This window comes from Rhyacophila brunnea, unplaced genomic scaffold (genome assembly GCF_057557595.1).
Source record: "Rhyacophila brunnea isolate RB1 unplaced genomic scaffold, BYU_Rbru_1.0 scaffold_3, whole genome shotgun sequence".
NCBI lineage: Eukaryota > Metazoa > Arthropoda > Insecta > Trichoptera > Rhyacophilidae > Rhyacophila > Rhyacophila brunnea.
The window spans coordinates 40,828,818-40,856,212 of record NW_028232965.1 but is presented as its reverse complement, the minus strand read 5'-3'; the positions used below and the strand labels follow the sequence as shown (position 1 = coordinate 40,856,212).

The 27,395-nt window shown below is 33.2% G+C and overlaps 1 protein-coding gene across 1 annotated transcript in view; it reads left to right on the top strand.

Moving 5' to 3' along the window:
• LOC147068364 (sialin) overlaps positions 1 to 27,395 on the top strand; it is a 128,317-nt gene that overhangs the window by 58,362 nt on the left and 42,560 nt on the right. Inside the window, exon 3 of the mRNA XM_085952796.1 lies at positions 25,858 to 26,015. Within this exon, the coding sequence (XP_085808922.1) occupies positions 25,858 to 26,015 (158 nt within the window). The remainder of the gene's footprint in view (positions 1 to 25,857; positions 26,016 to 27,395) is intronic.

Here is a 27,395-nt window from a genome sequence, read left to right as displayed (position 1 = left end):
GCGCGCTCTTAGAGTTGTAGTTTAATAGAAAATAGTCAATTTTGCCTACAAACATAAATAGAAGGAGAGCCAGTCAGTTTTGAAAAAAAAACAGAATAATGTTCATACTGGAAATAGTTCCTTTTGAAAAAAATCGTAATTTTCAAAGAGCAAAATCATACTAAAATATCGCTGTTTGTTGGAAAACAAATATGCTAATTGTTGATTCCTGGCATACCAAAGTATAATCGTGCATACTTAAACTCATTTTCGTGATTTTTTGAAATACAATATAGTCACTTTTGCATTAGAACCCTATAATTGGTAAATACTGTCTGAAAGGGTTTTTCAACGCATTCCTAGTGATTTTATTCGTCAATGTGAGAGTAGATCATCTTATATTTTTATCGGAAATGCTAGTAGGCACATGGAAATAGAAAATAGGTGTCAGCACGACATGTATATATAGATATAGTTTAAGTTGGGTTTGTTGAATCAATAACTTGCAACATAAGTAATGAAGTCAATACATAATTATATGACTTCTCGACTCCTTGACATGAAACATGTTTATTCGTAAAGACACAAATTATGCTACCTATACGCGTAGGCGTGCATTATTATGTTTTATTGTTATTTTTATGTAAAAAACAAAGAAAACATTGAAAACCGTATTCGACTTAAAATGACTGATCTTACTTGCTTCAATAAAACAATATTGGCAAACTCATTAGACGCATTCGGTATTAGTGTACTCATTGGAATAGCCTCAAAAATATACAGATTTAAAAATCCTGATTTTTTTTTACTGAATTATACCTACCTACTTGAACCCCAGATTTATATCCATCGTAATCCGAGGGGTGAGCTTTCAAGTTGATACAATCGTTAGATTATGACGAAGCATGTGAGATATGGATTAGGATTATAAATCCCGGAATACCGGGCGATTTATTAATTGCGGGATTGAAAATAGTATAATCTCGGGAAATATGACTATACTATAAGGCTTCAAAAATATATAAATAGATTATCTACAACGTTTAAGGAGTGTCCAGGATCATGGTTTGAAAATACAATAAAAACTCAATTTCGACCTACGACGAGCACGTGGGCCGTTAAATCAATATAGCAATTACATTAATAAATTACTAACCGGCGTCTGGTCTTTCCAAATTTTAGTTATAACGTACTTGCACATGCTAATAAATATTTTTTTATTATTCAACGAAATATAAATTTAGGGGGAAAGTTGAGATTATAGTCGCCATCTTGTAGGGGGATACATTTAAGTTGGATCCAGTTCCTATGCGCGTGGACATGATGTACCTATGCCAAGTTTGGTGCTCTCCTAAGAGCTCAGTATTTTTTTCCTTACTAAATCTGAAACACCTACTGGCTTTGCATAAACAGACTATCTTTATTCTGAGGCACTGTTTCCAATGTCTTTGAAGGAGTTGAAGCTGTAGAATAAGTAAAATTGTCATTGAAATATAACGTACCTACCGAAAGTTTTATTTAGGATGTGTCAGTTGCTCTTGGCAACGTTGGCTTTGTAAGTATGTTTGTGCTGGTAAATTTTGCTTTATGACAAAGCTTAAAATGCTGTGTCATGTTTTACTCGTCAGCACCAGTTATTCAGTTTTCCATTACTCAAACATCCGTTGTTTGTCAGTTATATACTTTACAATATCGTTTGCTATATAACATGTGTGATTATGTTTAACTTCAGTGACGTTTGGATGAATACATAAAGTAAACACAAAGAAAATGGAAAATTGGCGATTAAAAATCATGTCAAGGCGTTCGTTTGAGATTACGCATAAACGCATACGTAATATGCATCCAAACATATCTTGTAAGAATGTAAGGTTATGTTTGATTTCGTAGAACTATGCACAAATCATTTATGTACATAATTTTAAAACATTAACAGTTTATTCGTATTAAAAAAATCTATCGGCTAAGAAGACTATTTATCTTTTTTCCTATAAAAAATATTTGTAAAAATGAATGGCAAGTGACGTATTGGGGATACTATTAATTTGCATATGCATTTATTACCCGTTTCTTTTAATCAAGTGGTCCCCCCCTTAGAGAGTTTTTTTTTGTTTATCCAGGCGGCTTTTCTTATACCTATATCAAAATTTCTCAATTTGCTAGAAATAGTTCGAAGCTGATTATTCCATTTTCGAATAATTTCGCGTATGCCATACTGCCGTGTGTTTTTTTGTTTACCTACTTCAATTGTTTGTTAATGTACCTATATCATTTTATTTTCCATTAATGTATTTATTAGGTCATTGCTAGCCTCTATGGCCGTCTGTCCCGAAATCAAAACTCACATGTAGTTTTTTAATGTGTGCACGAATCCAGATCCTAATATTTGTTCGATTGGAAAACTAATCAGAATTTATAGTAAATCTATATTCATACAGGACCATAATGAAGTAAGCTATGTGTGTAACGAGTTATATGGGGTTATGTGATTGAAATGCCATAATCAACACTCACATCGTCTCATTAAACTTTTACACAGGTAACATATTGATTATATTAATAGGCTTGCCATTTCCAATAATTATAATATAACCAGAGTACACAAATTGATACCACTCCTTTCGGATATCGATGAGAAATATTTGGAAATGGTAAGTTGTGTATCATTTTTCAACAGGTGCGCTGAATATTTCGTCGCCCTCAAGGAAGAACTCACCAACCAACAAAAGTAAAATCCTGAGACAATCGACTTTTAAACTTTTTGAAAATTTTAAATTGCTCTCATTAGAAAACGAAAATACATAGAAGGAAACGGTTTTTTTTGTTTGATTGGTTATTTTTATGTTTATGTACTATCACTCCCCTCCATTTTGGTATGTGAAAATTTCTCAACTGTCACTTTGTGTTTTTTTTTCGTCTGGATTCGGGATGGAAGGTGGATAATTATGACACCGGAATTGTGATGGAAGCGGCGAGTTTATTTACGTTTATTATATATGGTTACATTTTTTAATAATTTAATTTTACGGAGGCTGAAATGTACGCGTTCGCGATTTTGCTGCTTGTCGCGATCTGCGCGCCATCTTGAAAAATCATTCCCAACGGTTTTTTTTCTTGGGCGACGTTGCATATCTCCAACGGTCAAAGACAATGTTGCCGGCCGACTTTTAACATTATTTATTTTCGTAATCAGCGCTTTATTATTTGTTGGCTTTGATACCGATTCGGGCGTCTCCAGATACACAAAGACATCCCCAAATGGGGACCATACGGGGGTGTCACAGTACATTACATTTAAAACATGTAACCTTTTTCCTGACTTTTTCCATAACACAAATATCTTTTCTATGTAGTTGGTGAATTTTTTGTTTTTGTAATTTTTAACATAAAACCTATAGATAGAATTTTGTTGATTTTTTCTAAGATATAGTTAAAAATTTGCCAGATTTTCTGTATAAATAACTCATTTTGAGCAAAAACTGTATTTGGTGACTTCTTCCTTGAGGGCGACGATTTATTTAAAATTTAAAAACTATGAGACACCTAGGATGTTTAGAGTATTATAAATATTATTTTATACATACTTATATTAGAACGTTGCTAATTGTTATTTTGTTTTACTCTTTTTTATTGTTATTATTGTGTGTATGTAATCATTTTATCTGAGTGATTAGCGTGCGGTGTCTTTTGAGATGGGGCATGCTCTTCTAAAGCATATTCAATAAGGGGGTATTTTGAAATAATTGTGACAGTTTTGACAAGCCTGATATTCCAATTTTGAAATACATTATATTTTCTATTGAATACTCGATTACAGATTTTCAAAACAAATTAATGTTGTGTTACTTACTGTCAATAATTATACGTTGACGAAGGTCTTAAGAGCGTACATAAGTGAGACGGAAAATAATTTTCAACAGTATGTGGGACGTAATTTCGGCCGCGTTGCCAGTCGGAGAGCGATGGTCGACCTCTTCGCACGTCAATTTGTTTTGTGATGGCGTCGGAGGAATATATTCTTAAATCGTGTAAAGATGACTAAAAAACGTACCGCATGTACTTGAAAAAGAAAACATGTCAATGAATATACTATTATTATTACGAATATAATAATAAATATAACATTAAAAGGACGCATGTTGAATTTTTATGACAAATTATATTTCGTTCGGCTCGCGTCATTTGCACAATCCGCGCATCGCCTAGTCACGATCTTTTTAGACCGTCCCTCAGCTGAGGTATAGCCAAAATAATGAGGAACAATGGAAAAGATACCACCCAATAGTAAAGTCCCATACCACACCATATTTTCTCCAATAATAAGCAGTGTCAGGCAACATATGTCATTAAATTTATTTATTGGGTTTATGTTAATGTTTGAGACTTCCACGGTTGTTTGTTTTCGCATTTATAGATTTTTGGTTTTTCACCGCGTGTATTTCTTCCTTCCTTCCTTCCTTGACGTTTCTGGCTCTTTGAGACCAAGGTACTGGGTCGGAATAAGGGATATTTCTCACAATAAATTGGTCAAGGAGGCCATCGAAGTACATAGGAAACCTGAAAATATTAATTGGGATGATAGGCTACGGTTAAAAACGTCACGGATTAAGTTATTAGTTAGAAATAAGTATGACTGACAAAGTTTTGTGTGCACCATTTATGTCGGATCTCAACAGCTTACCTCCACCCTTCCCGATGGGCATGGTGTATCTTGTAGATGTAGATATATCATTGTTTTTTTTGTGATATATATACACGTAACTTACGCCCAAATTGTGTATTCAATCAATCGATGCATAATATATTTTAAGAGCGTACTTCAGTGAAACGGCAAATAATTTTCAACAGTAGGTGCGACGAAATTTCTCACTAGTGTCGAGGTGTCCGCACGTCGATTTGTTTTATCATGGCGTCGGATGAAAATATTCTTAAATCTTCTAAAGATGACTAAAAAACTTCACGTATGTACTTAAAAAAAGAAAGCATGTCAACGAATATACTATTATTATTAGTAATATAACAATAAACATAACATTAAATGGACGCATGTTGGATTTTTTTGACAAATTATATTTCGTTCGGCATGCGTCATTTGCATAATCCGTGCATCGCCTAGCCACGATCTTTTTAGACTATGCCTCAACTGAAGTATAGCCTTAACAAATGTGTAATATTTACTGTTTAAATATTTTTTATGGTCTCTAGCTAGATAGCTAGAAGGCATTTTGTTTGAAACAACCATAACTGAAAATATGATCATTCATCGTGGGTTTATGCAATCTTTTATTCTGTACTGTTTTGATAATTGCCCGGTACAAGATTTATTCTCGAGGATTCTTTAAACATATCATAAAATATTCTTATATCAGGTAGTTATAGATATCGCTAAACTATAATATATAGATTAATTATTGTATTGTGTTAAGGGCGGACTTGCTCGGCGTGGGTCAAAATTGAGCTTTTTTTCTATTTTCAAAGCATGATCCTGGACATACCTTAAACGTTGTAGACAATCTATTTATATAATTTTGAAGCCTTATTATCCTTTATATTTATTTTAAACATTTGTTGACTGCATAAAGTATTTTTATTACATAACGCGCTTCGGTTAGGTACATGTTCAAACACGCGCGTTAACATGATCTTACTCCCTATTTCAATTTTAGTTTGTCAATTTATGGCTACGACCGCATGTTGTAGCTTAACCACTGGGGAATGACAAAAGAAATGGCGTATTTCACAAAAACACTACCTTATTCTTAGGTCAATAATTATTATAAAGCACTCATTATTCATAAGATGTTTATCACACTTGAATGGTCAAAAACCTAGCTTATATTTAATATCTTTAGAATTATCTTCAAATGTGTTAATCTTGCCGAGAATAATAAAATGCCTAATTCTTGTCAAATTTGGGATCACAGAGATTATCAATATAATTTTTTATCGTAAATATTTTACTAAAATTATCTCGTCATAAATTATACTAATGGTTTTATAAATGCGTTTAAAAATTAATAAATGTAAAAAATCTTAACACCACTGCACAGTTATGTACCGAAATATGACTATATTCTAAAACATTAGAGCGAGAGGTTTAAAAGAATACTATTTTATGTAATAAAAATACTTTATGCAGTCATCAAATGTTTAAAATAAATATAAATGATAATAAAGTTTCAAAATTATATAAATAGATTATCTACAACGTTTAAGGTATGTCCAGGACCATGCTTTGAAAATAGAAAAAAAGCTCAATTTTGACCCACGCCGAGCATGTCCCCCCTTAAACCTCGTAATTAAAAAATATTTTGTACTTATAGAGTTGAGAGTTTTATCAACTGATATTAAATATAATTATTATGAATACTGCCTATGTTAGTTTGTTGGATTGATAGTGTATTCATTTACTATATTTGTGTCGCTGAGTTTCAAAACCCGCTATAACACCTTTTTGAAATAATTGAGATATATATATCAATGGATTCGTTATTAAAATCTCTACATGAAAATTGTATTGTCTCTTTCAAAGTCGCTACGATTGACTGTCATTTATGAAAGAAAATCAATGTGTCAATCAATTCACGCTATAACACTATGTGTTACATTCAAAAACCCTTATAACACAACTGACCAATAAGAAGCGAGAATCAGACGAAATGCAACATGGCCGCCAGTACATTTATGTTGTAAGTTGCGGTAGGAGTGCTGTTTTGTTGATCTGTTATTCTTACGATTTATAGTCTTAAAATGTGTGACGAACTTATAAATATGGTTAAATCTCCAGTTAATAAAGCTAGGAAGAGGTTGAGCCAACCAAAAACTTGGAAAGTCAACAAAATACGCCGTAAACGGTAAGTTAAATTAGACATAAATGTGTTAAAAATGCACGGGTCATCATCTGAATTTCCAGTGGCGTGTAACTCAATTATGAACTGGTTAAAACTGTCCTATTTTTATAATTTATAATAATAAGTTTATTTTTCTGTATAAAACTCTATAAAAACCTTTTGATGGTTAAACTTTATCACCTTATCACTTATCACATATTCAGCAGTGGCAGTGTTATGTTATTTAGAATATTTTCAGTATGATTTTGTGAAAAAAACAGTTTGTTTGTCAAGCACACCACTGTTTTAAAGAAAATATTTAGCTCTACAGTATTTATTATTCAAATGGTTGTTCTGATATAAAATTTGATACTTTTCATAACATGTGAGCACCAAACCCCATAAAACCGATTTATTGGTCAGGCACTAATGCGCGACGATAAACCATGTAAATTATTATATTTTGGAGCATTTTTCAATGGCGCCATTCACAAACCGCACTTGTATGTCATCAATGTGTAGGTACTGTGAAATGTTTTATAATTTATTACATATCATAACTTAGTTACTTCTTATAAGTATAACAAATACCTTTTGCATTCAAGTTCAAGTGGTGATGCTCTGGCTCAGTGTGGTGACAGATTATTTGACTCACTTATTTACATATATTACTCAAGTAAAATATAAAATAAATGAATGAAACATGTTTGCAGTCAAATTATGAGAGTACCGCGTCACTCATATTTTTTAAAACCAATGTAAGTACCTATATATTTTATTTTATATTGTTTTTGTGAGAACGATAAAATATGCTTTACATACAGTGTTTTTATGTAAATTGCATTGTATTTTTAATTGAATTATTTTTACTGAACAATGAAAAATTGTAACATTTTTAATAATTTTTAATGATTCCTAATTTTTAGTTACCTATGTCTTTATATTAAAGTTTTCCTTAAACTTGTGTTTATGTAATATAGGAACAAAATGACAATGTTTTTTTTCATTTTAAACTGCTATTTTAGAATATGTACCTACTAAGAATACTAATTTTAAATGAATAAAACGTTTATTAAATAAAAATATATAACTCTTTTTCATCCTACCACGCGCCACCAATGGAAGATTCCGACTTTAAGTTGTCAAAAGTTTCCCTAACAAAATACGCTATAACCTTCAATGGGTATTTCAAAAACCGCTATAACACTATGTTACTTACAAAACCCGCTATAACCAAACATTTAAGTCTTTTATTTAATCAGTGGACTAGAATACAATATAAATAGATATGCAAAATATTTCCAAAAATGATCTATCATTGGGCAAAAAAAGAAAAACATCGATAATCCCTTTATCCATAAACTGAGAAGTTTTTATTGATTTTCTCAACAAAATGAAAAGGTGTTATATGGGGGTTTTGAAACTCAGCGACACATTTATAATATGCATTCCATATTGATTGCAACGACTGTATCATTGACAATCATAAACACAATAACATGTCTTCGACAACATTAATTAAAATTTGCATACAAACTACACAATGCTATGACGCCATTTTCACCGGAAACTATATCAGGAAGTTATAAATACACAATGCATTATATTTATATTAATATCGTGAATTATGAAGGATATAGTTATAATGATAAACTTTCGGTATATAAATAAGTCAGTAAATGACGAATGGCTTATGATAATAATGATATCAGAATCTATTTAGATGATACTTGATGAATGATGAATCTTCTTTATACGATGATAATAACAATGTCTGCCTATGTTTGCTTTAATGATTTGCGTGCGTATGAAAAATAAGCTCCATTTTCAATGTCAGGCCACACGAAAACATTTTAAAAATAGAATAGAGTGCACAACAGACAACTTACTAGTCAGTGGATGAAAAACTCGCACATGCGCCTAACAACATTGAAAACATAATATTATTTTTATGTATTGTGACAGAAGAAGAATTTAATTAAATAATTATTTACTTATAACTGTTTTACAGTACATGTTTACTATAAAGTAAACTAATAATGAATACTGAAATCTAGACTCTAGAGCAGGGGGGGGGGGGCAAACTGCGGCCCGCCGGGTATTTTTTTGCGGCCCGCCATCATTGATTGTACTTCTGATTACGAATAACTTTTTTATAATTTTTAAAAAAATATTGACAATAGATTAAAATTTGTTTAGCAATAGTACGCAATCCATTTTCAATAGATATTGATAGTGTACCGACAGAGCTACAACTTGAGATTATTGATCTGCAGTGTGACACTGATTTAAGAGAATTGCATCGTCGTGAAGAAATCTCCAAATTTTACAATGCTCTTAATTCAGAAAAAGTCGACCAATTGAATGCTGACTGATTATGCAAGAAAAATGTTCGTTATTTTTGGATCAACCTATATATGTGAACAAACATTTTCGATCATGAACCTCAATAAAAATTCTTTACGATCAAATATCTCCGATGCTCATTTACAAGCAGTCTTGAGAATATCAACTACAAAATTAACACCTGAATTAAAAAAAAAAATGTACAACAGTTTCATTCTTCTCATTAATTTTTTTGTAATGTTTATTTTTCGTGATAATAAATAGTGTTTATCTAAAAATGGGATTTTACTTGCGGCCCGCCGCTCATTTTGAATTCTTGAATTTGGCCCTACATCCAAAAAGTTTGCCCTCCCCCTGCAGTCTAGAGAATCGAATATTTAATCATAAGCATCTCAAAGGTAAAACAAATGCTATTACGGCTTACAGAAAGTTAAATCAATACTAATTATTCTATATAAAGGTTAAATAACACTCTCATCAGACCCATAAGTTCAGGATTAAGGGCTGAGCTTCAACAAAATATATTCATAATATCTGGACAATTTTTAAATGAAGATATTACGAATTGTGAAGATGTCATATTGTAATAGGGCAGATACAGTTACGAGATACATTCATTGTACGGTCTTCTACGCTTATTCATTCCTCTATTCTTCAGTCTGTCGTCAATTATGGTTGTGGATACGCCATGGACACATAAACATTCAAGAAGAGGTTTCTATTAATTCAAAGTTTGTAAGGGAAAATGTGATTAGGTAAAGGTAAACTGGACTGGTTGGTCTCTTTAGAATACACGCTCTTTAAAATTTAAGTTTAAGAAATAGGAGAGGGTTTTTAATATCTCTAGACAAACTCATTGAGTTTTTAATATGGAACAAATACAGTTTAGAAAAAAATATGATTTTTGCCAAATTTGCGGTGGTTGAATAGTATGAATATTTAACGTATATTTTGATTGGATAAACAATCTAAGAATTTTAAAAGAATCTAAATTTAAGGCCATGCATTAGTTGAGGCACGGTCTAAAAAGATCGTTGCTAGGCGATGTGCGGATTGCGGGTCGCGGGTGAAAATGACGCCTGTCAAACGAAATATTATTTCTCATATAAATCCAACATACGTCCATTTTATGTTCTGTTTATTATTCTATTAGTAACAATAATAATATATTCATTGACATGTTTTCTTTTTAAAGTAAATGGGTAACGTTTTTAGTCATCTTTACACGATTTTAGAATTAATTGGCCCGTCGCCATCACGCAGCAAAGTGACGTGTGTCTGACCCGACGTTCTCTCAATGAATGCGAAGCGAGTACAAAATTTCGTCGCGCGTACAGTTGAAAATTATTTAGCGTTTCACTGATGCGTCACCTTAAAATATAGCTACCAGCTTTAGTCAATCGGCTTCATTTGGCGTTATTTGAATTTTTGGCTTCGACTGAAGATATATATTATTATGTCTTGGCGCAAAAATGTATTATTGTGGGAAAATTTAAATTCAGAATCAACATCACCGTCATTATAGTAGATATTTTTATCAAATGATTTGAGTTTGGTAACATTGTCATTATGAAATTTACAAAAAAAACTCGGCACATACCCAATCAGGAGACTTATTGTTGACTGATCCTTGGGTAGATACTTTTATACGTCATAGATGTTGGTCCTGATCAAATTTATATTAGGCACGAATTTTCTTTTCCAGATATTATTAATGAACAGAGAAAGTGTTTCTTTTTTAATAATACATAATACCTACGATGCTTTATAATTGCATTGTATAACCCTACAAGATATTTAGGTAGATATCTACCGGTAAAGAAGCCGTATAAATGAATTCCATTGGTTGTCGGGTCAATGTTATCGGTTCTTACGTGAAAATTATTATTAGGTTATATTGATGAACTTGAATTTTGTTTGTATAAAATTACTTGATGTTTTGAAGCCATATTATGATAATATTTTTGAAAGAAGCCACTTGCCGTAATATTAAAATGAAATCATATTTTTAAGATGACGTTGTTAAATTTTCATTATTTCCAGGAAATCAAATGTAAACAAATGATACACATAAAACCTAAAAATAAGATATCTCATATTTTTTAGACAAAAAATTAAAATCTTGGCGCCTTATCGTATTGTGTATATTGCATTACTTTATCTCCCTCCGGAGACCGGACCATTCAATATCCGACAACATAATACGAACCTTAACTAAATTGCAGTCAACTCATGGTTATATGACTGTAAGAAGCCGGTTTTGATCAAATTTTTTTGTACTTAATTAATATATTTGAAATTTGTGACGATTTACTAGAAAATTTCCTGCGCTTTGATTTAGGTGTTTCCAAATTTATTTAGTAAAAATAAAATAATTAAATTAGCAATCAAAACCTTTATGTACCGACATTGATTAGTTGTGATTTTTTTTAAAAGTTTGAGACGTGTTATAGCACGGATTTACCAGACTGCCATTGACACCAAATATCATGTTAGGGAACGGCTTCATTGGGAAGCCTTAGCCCAACACGGCGACGCAAAGGTGGAGGGCGCGCCGCATGCCAACTACCGCGGCAATTATGAACTCAAAACAATAACGTTTTAAATAGTTTGAATTTATTCAGAGTTATTTTAACAGAATTTACATCGGCAGTTTATTGATTAAATGTTTAATTAACGATACGGCATTTTAAAGAGATCGACAATCATCGCGGGAACTCCGGCGGACAGACGGTCCTGCCTTCGCCTCCCGGATATCAAGTCCCGAACAATTTTTTTTTCGCAGCCTCTATTAATAAATTTATATATTACAAGATATATTCATATAAGTGATATTATTCCATAACAGACGATCTTGCGTAGCCCGCCCGACCCATATACCATGCAACATTCGATATTAATTATTTATGATCTACAAATGAAACTCTAAAATTTGTTATCGTATACGTTTAAATTTTGGACAGCAACTTCTAGAATATTAGATCTGAAAAACTTGCGAAAGTATCGTACAATAATATCGGGATTGACAATACTCGTCATAGATGTCAAACTAAGTGCGTTAATCAAATTCAATTGATATTACAATATTAAAGACCGCTAAAAATGTGCAGCCATATTTGGACTCAATAAATTATGCGGTAACACTCGATATTTTTCAACGTCTGCAAAGATGGCCTTAGATTTATATCGCGGCAATGGAATGCAGTTTGTTGCACTCCGTGGCGCCCTGTTACAACCGACAGTTACGCGGGGTATGTTACGCTTTTTATTATTTATTAAATAATCGCATGCTACCATTAGTGAAAGCGATAAACAATTCCCTAAAACATTGATTATCAACCTAAGGGTCGCCAACAACTCCTAACTTATGATATGGTTGCGTGATAAACCCTATTGTTGTGTGGTGTTTTATCTGTAAGATATACATACATATGGTGCAAAAGGCAATCGTGTTAATTTTAAAGGAAATCTGCGCATCATTATATACACTATTATCGGCTGCTATCGGCGGTTAATGAGGGTAGTTGTGTATCGAAGTATTATAATTGATACAATAAGATAGCCATCTAAATAGTTAAAACTATCTATCTCGCTCTAAAATTTAGCACAGTCAAGAGAGGTGCCATTAAAACATAGCACTTATTGTAACAATTACAACTAACGTATTCTAATTGTTACATTGAGTGTTAATACTTCGATACAAAACTACCCTTGATAGCTGCCGATAGCAGTCTTGTGTATAGAATAGATGTGCTGGCGTAATATTCTAGGTTTTTTATGAGACGGTTTATGCGATTTGCAATGGCGAAAAATACTAGATTTAACGCCGTACGCCATCTGAAAATTACACTAATAATTATTAGAATGACGCGTATTCAAAAATGCTAGATCTGACAAAAAACGCTGAGTCGGCAAGGCTGATAGTTAACCAGTTTTAATTCAGTCAATCTTTTAATTTGCTGAAAAAACACGGTAATTGTAAATTACCGTAATTTTGAGACAATTCTATAGATTCATTGATTTTTTGTGGTCTTTCCACGATCCACGTTTTACCCTTACCTTATCTTACTGTGACATTACATTAAACGTAGTTAGTGGATTATCTCACCAAAAATAGAGTGTATTAAGAGTAATAGTATGTAAGAACTGAGAAGGATAAAAATGGTAATAGTTGAGGCGTGAGGCGTTCATCAGGCAGTAGTTGATCTATATCCGTTGATGGATAATTTCATATCTTACGAGAATGTTTTCATTCTTGTCTTCTTAATTTTATCTTTTCGTATTCTGAAGATAGATCAATAGCTGGAAAAATCTGTGTAAATGTCTCAATAGTGTAGAATTGGGAACTTTATTTCCAAACCATTGTTAAGGAATATTGTGATATGAAACAAAATGTGATGATTGCTAATTCACATGTAAACATACATAAAGTGAGAGAAGATTTTTGATGAGAGTAGATCTGATAATCAATATTTCGGGAGGCGTAAGGCACTGTCTTCTCGGTGAGGTCACAATATATTTTCTTGAAGATGTTTATGTGTTAGTTTCACTTCTACTGCATACTAGATTACTGCCATGTTCTGTTGTGGTTTTAAAAATACAATAATTTTAATGATAATCAACGTGTAAAGTTTGTTTTCTTACTACATACTAAAATGTCTTTTTATGCTAATATATCGCAGGCTACTTGACTAGGTTAGGTACTACAGAAGGGAGGCGCGACACGAAAAGGGTTGAGAACCACTACCTTAAAATATTTACAGTGTTGTTGCTTTCAGTATCTTGACCCCGGAGCAGTGTCATAAATAACTTTGGTTTTTTTCTACAACATCTCGATGTTATGAATTGAATGCATAATTCAGCATGGGAACTGCAAGGCAAAAATAAATAAAACAGAATGCTCGCCGACGAACCGCATGACTAACTATAATTATTATGAACATAATATTTGTTGCAAATAAATTAGTATTTATATATTTGCGATTAGGTACCAATTACGATTAGATTTTATATTACATATTGATTTTCGGTACCTACTCAAATTATCTTGATAGAGTTAAGCACTATAAATGGTTTCTCAAAGTTTTTCGGTTTTCCACCTTCTGTTAGATTCTAAATCAAGCTTCACTATTGGGACCATACCTAAAATAAAACTTGATATAAATAAAAAGGATTTCAAGTTATGCACTTTTATGTTTTTATAAAGATCGATGTTTTTTAAAATAAATATAAAAAATATTAAAACGATGAATTAGTCAAAAAACTGCACGGTAAAAAATGAAAACTTAAAAAACTAAATTTTAATAATAAATATGACTATAAATATAATGTAATAATTACGTTATTCGTGACATAAATATGTAATGAATTCACATTTTTTTTACAATTGTAAGTTTATCTTTGATTAACAAAAAAATCTTTTTAATGTTTTTCGTACCTACATATTATTTATTAATTAATATATGTAGTTGAAATTGTAAATTATCAAAAAAATGTCTCAAATTGCAAGCTTCGTATTTCTCCGCTAGCTGGTGCCTTTACTGGTATAAGGATCCCTCTTAATATGAACGAATTGTGCAATCGAAAATCCTGATTTACTGCGAACATATTGTTACCCCACTGCATTGCAATAATGGAATGGAAACAAAATAATACGTCGCATTAAAGAAATGGCAAAAGTCCCATTTCGTCCGTCGACATTGACACAAAAGACATCAGTACTTAGGCATTTTCGTTAAAAATAACGTATGACAGTTTCCCTAATTATTCTTATCTTCATGAACATACACACACATGGGTATTATTGACAAATAATGCCAAGAAAAGAAAATAATATTGGTGGTACCTTTATTATACTACTTACTATTCAACGACCAATGGTCATGGTTGCAATTACAAAATTTTGTATGTAGTTGTAAAGGGGCATATAATTCGCTCGTATAAGGCCGACTATAATCAAGTCGTGGCAGTGAATTAGTAGTCACGATGGTAGTGCTAGTTATTTATTGATTATCTTCGAATACGATGCGGTAATCTGTTCGCAATAAATGGAGATTTTCGATTGCATATTTCGTTCAAACTCTTACCATTTATTTCAATATACAACAATCATCATTTTATACTAACATTGAAGTCAGTGTCCCCCCTAAACCACACTCGCCCGATTGGGAATGTCTCAGGAACAGTTACCCAAGACTGAGGTCGCCTAGCACTCAAATGTGCTTTGTCTGAATTTACATTACTTTAAGTTAACGAGTAGGTACTCAAAATAATACAAAACTGTCGAACAATCTAAGTGAAGAAATCTTTACGCTGGAAATATGACGCCGCAAATTTTCTAAATGCGAAAAATTTGGTCTTTGTGGCGACCATGTCGAACGGTCCGATGGGCCCAACAGCTGGTTGAATCCCTCCGTACATATTCCCTTTCCGTACATATTTTAAGATATTCCCAGAGAATGTGGTTTGGATCCTGTATTTTCTCTGACACATATGTTGAACGGGTAACAAGAACAAGCTCACAGACCCTGACAGCGAAGCCACCGTCTCCAGTCTACAAACAGTTTCCCATATTTTATTATAAATATGGCCAATAACTAGCACTACGATCGATGTTTACCGTTTCGTGTCACGACCCCACTACAGTGGGCCTTGCTCTCGTAGTAGGTACAATGCGTACGGTACTAGCTTCTCATCCGGAGGTTTCAGGTTCGATTTCGGCGAGGTCACACTACATTACCTATTAATTATGTGATTGTTGCACTACTACTACCATACTGTTATTATGCCTGATAAGATGGTGTAATATCTACCAACAACAATATAATATTATAATATATTATACACAGTAGGAAGTTTGAAAGCTTTATTTTATTGAATCAAAAGTTTTCCTTATTTCAAAGTTCTAAATACCTACATACACTCATAAATTTATTTTGGTCGCGAATACAAACTTGTCTTTCGATTTTGGGAATAATCTTTTTTAATGGTCAATGTACTGTTATTATTTATCAAAAGGAATGCAAATTACATCTTATACGTTAATAATTAGATATTATTATGCCTCCTTATATAGTCACTGAATACATCCATCACGTATGCAAATGAAGTAGTCAGGTTTCCAACATGACTTTTGCTGAGATGAGGGTTAGAGGTGTGTCGGCTGATGCAGAAGTGTACCAACATCAATTTGTGCGCAGAATTATCATCTATCAAACAGCCGTCATCGCTTGGCGCCGTGACTCAGACAGGTTTGCCAACAACAGCATTCGACAAAACAACATTTATTATTTTCCGAGAAATTAGTGTTGCCAGTCGCAGCCTTACTAATGACAATAATGACTCTGTCTTATTAATAATATTGTGCTTGCTTACTGTATAATGGCCAACGGTAAGCAATGAGATTTCTATGTAAATGCATTAAATTTTCTGTGCAAATTTTCATTCAGTCGAATGTAAGTATGTATGTATGTATGTACATAAGTCATTATAATATGTAGTTAAGTAAGTACTTACTTCTAACTTTTCATTAGACAGTGAAAAGAAAATGTATTTGTAAACTTGTTTATGGATGCCTAAATACCACGTCTTGGTACAGTCTTCTAATTATTCAGATCTAAATAAGTAGTTTTAAAACATATTTTCTCATGAATTATAAGTACTTTAGAATAATACAATAGCATAACATTTGTCAATTTACCCGACGATTCTGAAAATTTAATCTTCGTCATAATGACTGGAACATTGGAGGTTTCTGAATCAGCAGTTATCTCCATTATATGCTGTCTTTTCCACAGCCATAAGACATACTAGATAGGTATTATACAAACCAAAAATGTTGGATACTATGTACCTATACAACATTGGTTACAGAGTAGAGGTGAGTTGGAAATACTGTCACCAGTTTGTGTACTCAAGTTTCGAATGAAACTACCCATACTCATTATGTGTGGCCAAATAAACTTATTCCAAAAACTTGTGATGGTATCATCGCGAGTCGCTGTTCCGTGCACTCGCCAGTTGGTAGACTTTCAACACTATTGACATTAAATCCGCGCGAACGAGACAGCACTTGAATATAGGTATATTTTAATTTATTAGTCTATTGCGTTCGAATGTATGAATAATAGGTCATAAATTTTGTGTCGCAGCACAGTGGTGAGATGACGCACAGGCTTAGGTTTGTTATATTATGACCGCTCAAAACATGTTTAAAATTAAATAAAAAATCACTGTTATTCATTTTTGTTAGCAAGAATATTGTAACCTAACAGAAAAACAACTCATAAATTTAAAATGTGTTTAAAATTTTATAATAAATGGGACTTTTCGAAAAGCGGAGCTCAGCGTATTTTTAGCGATTCTATTGAAGCCGATACACAGTCTTAGTTCCCTGAGCCGATACGTATTTCAAATACTAATATGGAGTTGGTTTTAGTTTCAGTTGAGTTTGAAACTTTTGTCGCATACGCACGCCAAACGCTCTATGCAGTATTCCAAATACTAGTAAGTATTTTGGAACAAGTTTCTGTACTAAGTATTTTTTTATACTGGTAGTAAGTATACTTAGTCTTCAAAATCGACTAGTTTTCCCATCTCTATACAGAGTTTTACATTATAGAAGGTGTAGTTCTATCAAAATCGCTGAAGAGAAATATAAATGGCGGTTGCTATGGAACGTATCGACATATATTTTTTAATGTATCAGGTTTACCGTATATTATCATCTATTTAATTCCATTGCCGGATGACGACTTTTTCAAGCTCTCTATGCTATTCCTGGTTCAGGCAACGCATGCAAGGGGGGGTTTTCAGGTCCGAAAATGGACTCCCGTTTTTCTGGTTACTTGTTATTTGCTGCCATGTATTGTACCACTGCCTAAGACTTATGACCTTTAATATTTCATCAATTCCCTTATAATATCCCTTAGGTACGAGCGGGTTATCGCATTCGACCAGCGGCCATCCTGTCTTTGAGCTGTGCCGGCCCATATCCATTTAAAAGCTTTGGAATACTATGCTAAATGTGTAGTATTCCAAAAACCTATATAGATATTTATATTTAGTATATTGGTACTTACTATGATATTTTTTATATTCGTCGCAGGCGTTTTAATATTTGAGTGTAGGTAGCCCTGTTGGGAAAATTGCAAGATCAACATGTATATAATTTAATCAGTAGACGGGGGTCTTTTTTCTATTTCGATTTAGGTTCCATCTCTAGAAGAATATTTTCTTCACCATATTTGTATAAACAAAATAGGCAGGTGCAGAAATTAAAATATATCAAAATCTTGAAAAAAGTCTAATGTACAGAGCCAGTACAATCTGTGTTTTGTACTCCTACGGCAGAGCATGTTAGTTACATATAAATTTAAGACGTTTGAAAATGGACACATCGAATTAATAGTAGGCATAATTTGCAATTTGAACTAGTAAGTTCTGGTAATTTTACCAGTAAAATTCAGATTTGTGTTGAAACATATAGGTACAAACGCACCTACCTAGGACCTATCTGCCGAAGGCAATATTTTTTACGATCGGTGAAATTGTTCTCATTCGATATTATGTTAGCATAGTGAGTATAGGTACACATATACCGAAGTATAAATTATTGATAATCAGTACCAAGTTGATATTGATAGGTTGTATAAATTTAATCAAATGTTTTGAAACTATAAGGTCATCGATCTCTGAACAAATGCGTGTGTCTTGCCTTTCTTGTTGTTTATATTACAAATGAAATAACTAACTACATCTGCAGTAAGTTTGTTTTTTTTTTAATATAAAGTTGCTGAAAACTCTCAAAGCAATCTACTGAAGAAAATAGGTATTGTCCGACTAAAATTCAAAATGAAGCGGTTTTCTTTGCGGTTGATGCAAATTAGAACTTTAAATTATATTATTATTAACTTTTAATAAACCATTCTTTTATCAACGAATAATTCACAAGAAAACACCTCAGATATTTTCAAGGTTTGTATGTTCAATATATATGCAATGTTACATTCACAAAATCTATACGTGTTTGAACATGTACCTAACCGAATTTTTTTTTATTTTTTTTTAAACGGTACATGTTCAAACACGCGCGTCAATATCATTTTACTCCCTACTTCAATCATAGTTTGTCAATTTATGGCCACGGCCATATGTTGTAGCCAAAAGAAATGGCGTATTTCAAAAAAACACTACCTTATTCTTAGGTCAATAATTATTATAAAGCAATCATTATTCATAAGATGTTCATCACACTTGAATGGTCAAAGACATAGCTTATAATAAGTATCTTTAGAATCATCTTCAAATGTGTTAATCTTCCCGATTTTTTGAATAATAAAATGCCTAATTCTTGTCAAATTTGGGATCACAGAGATTATCAATATAATTTTTTATCGTGAATATTTTACAAAAATTATCTCGTAATAAATTATACTAATGGTTTCATAAATGCGTTTAAAATTTAATAAACGTAAAAAATCTTAACACCACTGCACAGTTATGTACCGAAATATGACTATATTCTAAAACATTAGAGCGAGAGGTTTAAAAGAATACTATTTTATGTAACAAAAATACTTTATGCAGTCATCAAATGTTTAAAATAACTATAAAGGATAATAAGGCTTTAAAATTATATAAATAGATTATCTACAACGCTTAAGGAGTGTCCAAGATCATGGTTTGAAAATACAATAAAAACTCAATTTTGACCTACGACGAGCACGTGGGCCGTTAAGTGAAATAATTTTGAAGTCATTCCAAATGTAAAACAACACCAATAGAGGCAATCTGTATCTAAGTATTGAATTTAGGATTCACTTACATGTAGATGCTGTCTATTAAATCTTCTACTAACACAAAACTTAAAGGCTTTGGATAATCCAAAGTAGTCTGATGCTATCAGTAAATTGTATCATGAAAATACTGGTAAGTATTTAGATTAAATGGGTGAAATATTTAACGTGGCAGATGTTTCCGATATGAACGATCCCACATCGATCAAGGTGACCGGTTAATTAGTGCTACGTCAGGTAATCGCCCACCTTGACATGGTAAACTTCAAAAAATCTACTACAAGCTGTCAAAGACATCATTTCCGGACAGCTGTTTGTAGTGGATATACCTCATGGTCGATGGATGAATAAGTAACTAACTATATAGTTCATACACTGTTGTTAAGCAGGGTCGGCCCTAGCAATTTTTCTACGTGGAAATTTTCGGATTGCGCCTCCGTAATTGACGGTCAGGATCAGGTAAATGTTCTGTCTTGTTTTGTTATTAAAACAATTAGATGGGTGCCTTTTTGACCTTAATGCTAGTAAATTCATTAACTAAATCAAGAGCAATGTTATCCATTATCGATGAACAAAATTACCAGAATTACCAGACACGAAAGCCTTTCCTGGCAAATATTTCAATGAATTTCAATTTACTGACAATACATTCACCTTTGTTGACAGTTACACGTATAGTTAGTAGAACCCGGAGCACTATCCACTGTTCACAAAAATATCATACGAACTATTTTGTTTAATAAATTGTTTTACGTAATCGAAGTGGGAGAATCGATAATGGGTTCAGGCTTAAAAGTTATTCAACTGTAAGTCCTCTCAAACGTTTATGTCCATCTGGGTTGTTCAAGTATAAAAATGAACATGTCATTAAATTTTGATGATCAGTGACTCATTTAAAAACTGGCTATATGCATTGCAACCTGAGCAGTTATTTATTTGGCTGTTATTAGAGCATTTTGTTTGCGAACATTTTTCACGCCCTAGCCAAGATGGCGCTCACACCGGCCTAGGACCGGCACTGGTTGGTAGGACATTGAAATACTAGTACATGCTAGTTGACAGGTGGTTATTCTATGAAAACTTATTGATTGCGTGCAATATAGTTTACTGATGTAAAACGGGGAATTTTCTGTATTGACCACGAGGAAGTTTTAAAACGAGAACTAGTTTCCGTCAAATGCAGAAAAGTTGTAAACTTCGGTCATGTTTTTCGCTATTAGACATTTATTTACCTTATCAAATTCATAATATAGGTAAATGTAGATGAAAATATAGGTGTAGGTTGTCCTAAGGCTACGCAATGTCTGTAAGTGGGCCAATGTCAAAGGTGTTGGTGGATGTTACATGATTTGCGCAGGATTAAGAAAATATACTGAACGTTGCAAGTTACTCATCATGGAATCCATCACAATCCAATTAAGTATTGAAATATGTATTTTTAATATAATTTAACAGTTTCTTTAAACAGAATTTGTTTTTACGAAAAATGGATATTGGCCACTTGAAACACGTCATATTGTAACCAGAGATTTAAACTCGAGACCCACGACTACATCGGCGAACACTTTCCCACTCGTTCATCGTTATCGTCACGTTATTAAATTAATATACTATTATACAATATATTATATTATAATACTATGTTGGTAAAGATGTGATCTTGATTTACAATATTATATCGCACCATACACTCACTAATCACGATGCTTATTACATTGTAGTTTTTTTTTTATTTATCTTCCACTTACACAATGTAAACATTTTTTCAACTGTTATTGAGTTTTTTCACTCAAGCATCATTTCAGCACTTAGAGACAATTAAACAATAATTGTTATATTCATTTCAGCACGTTCTGATGAATTAACCAATCAGCATGCCTTGTTTCGTGATTATAATGATTTTAAACCACGAGACCTTAACCTTTGTGCACATAATATATAAAACCATTATTCTCAGTAGCGAAAAAATTCGCGTACGAGAGAACCACACCCACATGCTTGAATAGTATAATATAAGTATATATGTGTTTTGTATAATGGTACCTACTTACTTATTTCCCCTCACGTGTCCCAGACTCGGGACATACTGCAATGCGTAGTTCGCCTTTGTAGCATTGTTGCAGGGTAGGGGAGGACCAACCACGACAAAGGAATCAGTGGTGCTGTGCAGAAAGATTACGGAGCGTCACAGTCTCGGGATACATCTGGATTACAATAATACACTTATATCAATCGGGGAAGCCCTTCTTTATAGACATGAATGAATGACTCCTGGGGTCGAACGTTCGTGACGTGGCGTATCAGTGTAGCCCTAAGATTTTCAAATCTAGTCTAGACTCTAGACACTTGAGCTATGGTCTTTGAACATGGCCATGTCTTGCAGCATGCGTCCGCCGTATTAAATTATTTTCAACTAGGAATATTGATGACATTAAACTATGATTATATTCTACATTAAAATTATTTTAAGAAATTGGATTTCTTTACAAATGTTTACGTCTGTGCAGACCTACATAGGTACATCTGCCTGCAAACTATGAAAGAGTGTTTATATTATGCCTACGGGGATATTTCGACTTTTCCGCCGGTAGATGCGACGCGTTGTCTCGTGGGGTGTTGTTTTGATTAAAACACGCATTTTTTCAGAAAGTGGACTAGCACCTAAATCCATTTTTCTAGCAATGTTTGCATGTGTGGGCATTCGTTGAGTTTGTGCACATGCATTTCTGTACGGGCAAACAAACAATTATTATACAATTTATGATGACTTCAAATGAAACAGAAATCTTGATAATTTAATTTAATTCGCTGTACCTATATCTTCATTTTGATGCCATTGTCTTAAAATTAATAATGTATTTCACAATATTGTATCTACGACTAGATGAAGTAGTGCATAGTAAAATAGTTCGATTTATATGTTACGCCGAATGTGCGAAATTGACTATTACATGAAATGGGCAAAATTTTGCCTATTCATGAATTAGGTAAATTATCTGCCGAGTGCGTGAATTCGCCAGGCCATGGAATTCTTAAACTGTCAACATGACAGTAGAAAAAGTAAATTTAACACGGATGGTTTTATTAGTTATAATTGAACATAATATAATATTATTATTATTAGGTTAGGTTAGGTTTGATTTTTTAATTCTAAATTCAACTGAATGTCCATTTTGAGGTTAGCTGACAAGTATCAACAAACTATCAAATCATACTATCACAAACAAACAATCGACCATTGCACGATTGATACCCATGCACGAATCAAATCGCGAAAATACCTTTTAATAAAATTCTTCCGTTATCATATTATAGTTCTAGATTATTTTTGGGCATAGTAAATGGATAGTAATTATTGGTATATTTTTATATAATCAATGACATTTGACACATTTGGTTAGATTGATTAGTTGCAAAAAACACCATCGTAGCGCGACCATCTATTTTGACCAATGCATGAGCATTTGACACATTTGGTTTAGTTGCAAAAAACACCACCCTAGCGCTACTATCTAATTTTCCCAATGCATGAACTAGGCAGAAAAACTACTGCCGAATTCACGCACTCGGCAGATATTTTGCCTAATTCATGAATAAGGCAACGGGCTTACATTTTTCATGATTTAGTCAAAATTTTGCCCATTTCATGTAATTGTCAATTTCGCACATTCGGCATAACATATACTTAACACCTCATATTGTCATCATGGCCATAAATCATACCTTCTTTATGTTTTAAATAATTATTTGGTCATAGAAGGTCGATTCGATGAATAATTGAATGTAATACGAGTACCTACAACGAAGATTTGGGGTTTATGAATGCCATAATTACTACGAGATTAACCAGAAGTGGGTGTGTCAATACTACGTAACCTACGTCATGAAGAAATTTGTATGTCCATTGATAAAATAATATACAATAGATATGTGAGTACAGTGTTCTTGTAACGACAGTATTTCAATGCTATCTAGCTTGACGAATGCAATCGTTGGTAATATTACTGAAGAGTTAGGTATGTACCTACTCATATTCTGTTGGAAATATTGCTAAAATGCTATCAATTTGTTAGTTTCGATAGACCGTTAAAATTTCCATGAATCAATGCAATATAATATATTGTCAATGTTGTTGCATAGATTGAAAAAATAACTAGTGCAGTGGTCTACAAACTTTTTCGATTACCTACGACGTTATCGTATGCAGTGACGTCCCGTGGGGGTAGGCAGATTGAGCATCGCTTGGGGGCGGCAGTTACTCGAAGGGCGGCAAACCGAGAAGAATCATTAGGCATATTATACAGAAATATGTACCTAAACTTAGTAATAACGGAAATATCTTTCCATTAAAGAAATCACCTCACTGGTTGGAAACAAAATGTAATAATATTAACATACAAGGTTTAACATGAATGTATTTTTTGTCGGGTTTGCGATGTATAGTTTACTTCCGTTGTCCTTTGACGTAACGTCCTTGATGACCAGCAATGACACATGCAGATTGGCGATTTATATTTGAATTATAGGTAGATACATACTTACCTACTTAATTTATCCGAATATTTTTGCCAGTCAGTCACTCATAAGTTTTGAAAATTGTCAGGTATATTTTTTAATATATCTGAAACCGTGGACTGTTGTCTATTGAAGTAGAGATGGCATTTAAATTAGATTTAGTGGTATATATTTTGTTAGTAATGTATCCACACAACACATTTCTTAGATATTGGTTTCATGAAATTATGATAAAAAATACTGTATTAAAAAATGGGGCGGCATTTTGGCTATGGACGTCACTGATCGTACGACTTTTGAAATATATCGTATGGGCGGCCTCCCTTTTCCGCGCCAACCCTCAATGCTGTACGTATTCACTGTTTATTTATGGTTTAAGATCGCGATGCAGAGCCATCTAGATTAAATTGGCAATAAACATCATCCAGAGTTGCTAATTTAGCTCGATTTAGTTAGGTATGTCTTGATCGAATTTTAAATAGTTTCGTTTTGGGCCACTCCTATTTTTCCGTAGATTTACCTGTCATATTGTGACGTATTATTTTATAGGGATGCTGTAGGCGACGCCATCTAAGTTGACGATAATGACTTCGTATAGATAGGCATGTATATGGACCTTATAGCTGGAACATTGAAAATCGTCTCTAACGGGATGTAGTCATACACCAGAACTGGGCGCAATGTTCCAATTTTTTCCGTGCGCATAAGCGAGGCCATGTTGAGACAGTAACGTCACCCGGCTGACCAAAATGAATGATGAAGTGCACCTGCAACCCCATGTTGGGGAAAATTATTGCTTGAAAACACCAGCTGTTTTTTTTTCAAACTCAAGTGTCGTATTCAATTCAATTATATAGGTAAGTATAGGTATGAGTTGATATATCGACATATTCGACGTGTTGCAGTCGACACAAGTTTATATGTGCGACACGACTAAGTCTTAACACCACAATGGAGGTGATACCGGATACGTCACCTATCGAACTTCGGTATATTTAATACGACACTGCTTTTCCATGTTTTGTTGAATGTGCTTTTACGAATCCTATTCCGCCATCTCTTTTTTGCAATTCCTAGTATGGTGATCGCAATGCAACGAACAAAATATGCAGTTCTTGGGTTGGGGTGTGCAGTTAATATGTAACAATAGGAAACATATTAATGTACTTATGTAGATTGTAGTCACATTTTATCGTAAGAGTAAAAACAACAATCCATGACATAATATTGGTCTTATTTAGAAACAAAGAATACTATGCATTAGTTGTTTGTTTGGTGAAAGAATAATTATTAGGCATTTATTATACGAGATTTACGGGATTGCACAATCAATGGAAGAATTTTCTTTTTATATGTTTATTAGTAACGGTATATTTTTCTTTTTTTCCCAGGTTGGTTATCATGTCAGGCGGTACTGTACATCATGGTGATCCTCGGCTTCATGCTAAATTATGCGCTGCGGGTGAACCTCACTATTGCCATTGTGGCCATGGTCCAGCCGACGGCCAAAGAGCTAAACGCAACCCAGGGAGGTCTCAATATTACACAGGTAATAATTATAGAATATTGTTATGTTTTAATAGTGTATTTCGCCTTCCCTAAAAAACCAGCACAGAGTACTCAATTAAAAGGGATAAATTATTATTAATTAGAGTTTACTTTGATTCAAAAATAATTGTATTATATAAGAACGATATGCTATCGTGTAAAATACTGTAAAACAACGATTGGTAGTTCTACCCAATGATGAGTATCAAAACCAAGTAGGAATTGTGGAGCTTATCATTCTAACTAATTTTGATTGTACGTAGGTAGAAAAAAAACGCCCACGGTGGCCGTACGGCTTAAGCGTTAAGACTATCATGCCGTGGGTCCCAGGTTCAAATCCTGGGTCTGGCAAGTACACATTGTTTTTCATTTTGTGTGTGAGTTTATGGACCTAATAGGTTGAGCAAGTGGCTGACATCCATTTCTCGTAAAAAAAGAAAATCTGTTAATTCAAACCTCTACTCTGTGGAGGCCCATATGATCCTATTAGGATCGGATATGGTCGAAAAAAAAACTTTGCTTGATATTAAATTGATCTACATTCTATACTGTCTAATAACAGTGGGAAGATATATCGACCTGCTAAATCAAAATGGCGTATGGGAGTTATTTATGGGGATAGCTTAGAATGTCATTGTCTTCATAATAATTATCTATATACACTGCAGAACTTGAAATGGACCGTAGTGCACCGAAGCGCTGTTCCGGTTCATAAAATCGCTTTGTTTCGTAGAAATATTAAATTGACCGTTTGAGCTAAATATGTCATATAATAAAAATCGAGCAAACTTATTTGTATAAAATACACATTCAATTAGATTACTAATATTTTCGAAAAATTATCGAGCGCTCCGGTTCGTAAAATTTTCTATTTCGAGCACTGAAACTGTGAATTTTGGCCACCTACAAGATATTATCTACTCCTGTCAATCTGAGTTGTGGTTCTCCAGTCTTGAAGACCCAGTGTGGTGTCGTCTATATTAATGCAGTCATGACGTGGGATTAGAAATTTTATTCTTTCAATTTTTTTAATGGCTGCGTTTCCTCCATTCTCGCGATGATACTCGACCATAGTAAGCGATCATGGCCCATAGTCAGGTCGCGGCACGAAATTGCAAACTTCGATGGTTGTATTAGTTATTTCTCATACTTCGAATGTAATATGGTAAACTGTTGATTAAAAATTGAATGAAATATGCAATTGAAAATCTTCGTTTAATGCGAAAGGTTACCGAATTGTATTCGAACTAGCACTACCATCCTAATTCGCATTTCAGTGGCACGACATGAATATAGTCGTCCTTGTAAGCGAATCATCTTAAAAATGCGTTATTCTTCCCTCCGTAAATACTTTAAAGCAGTGTTTCTCAACCGGTGGTCC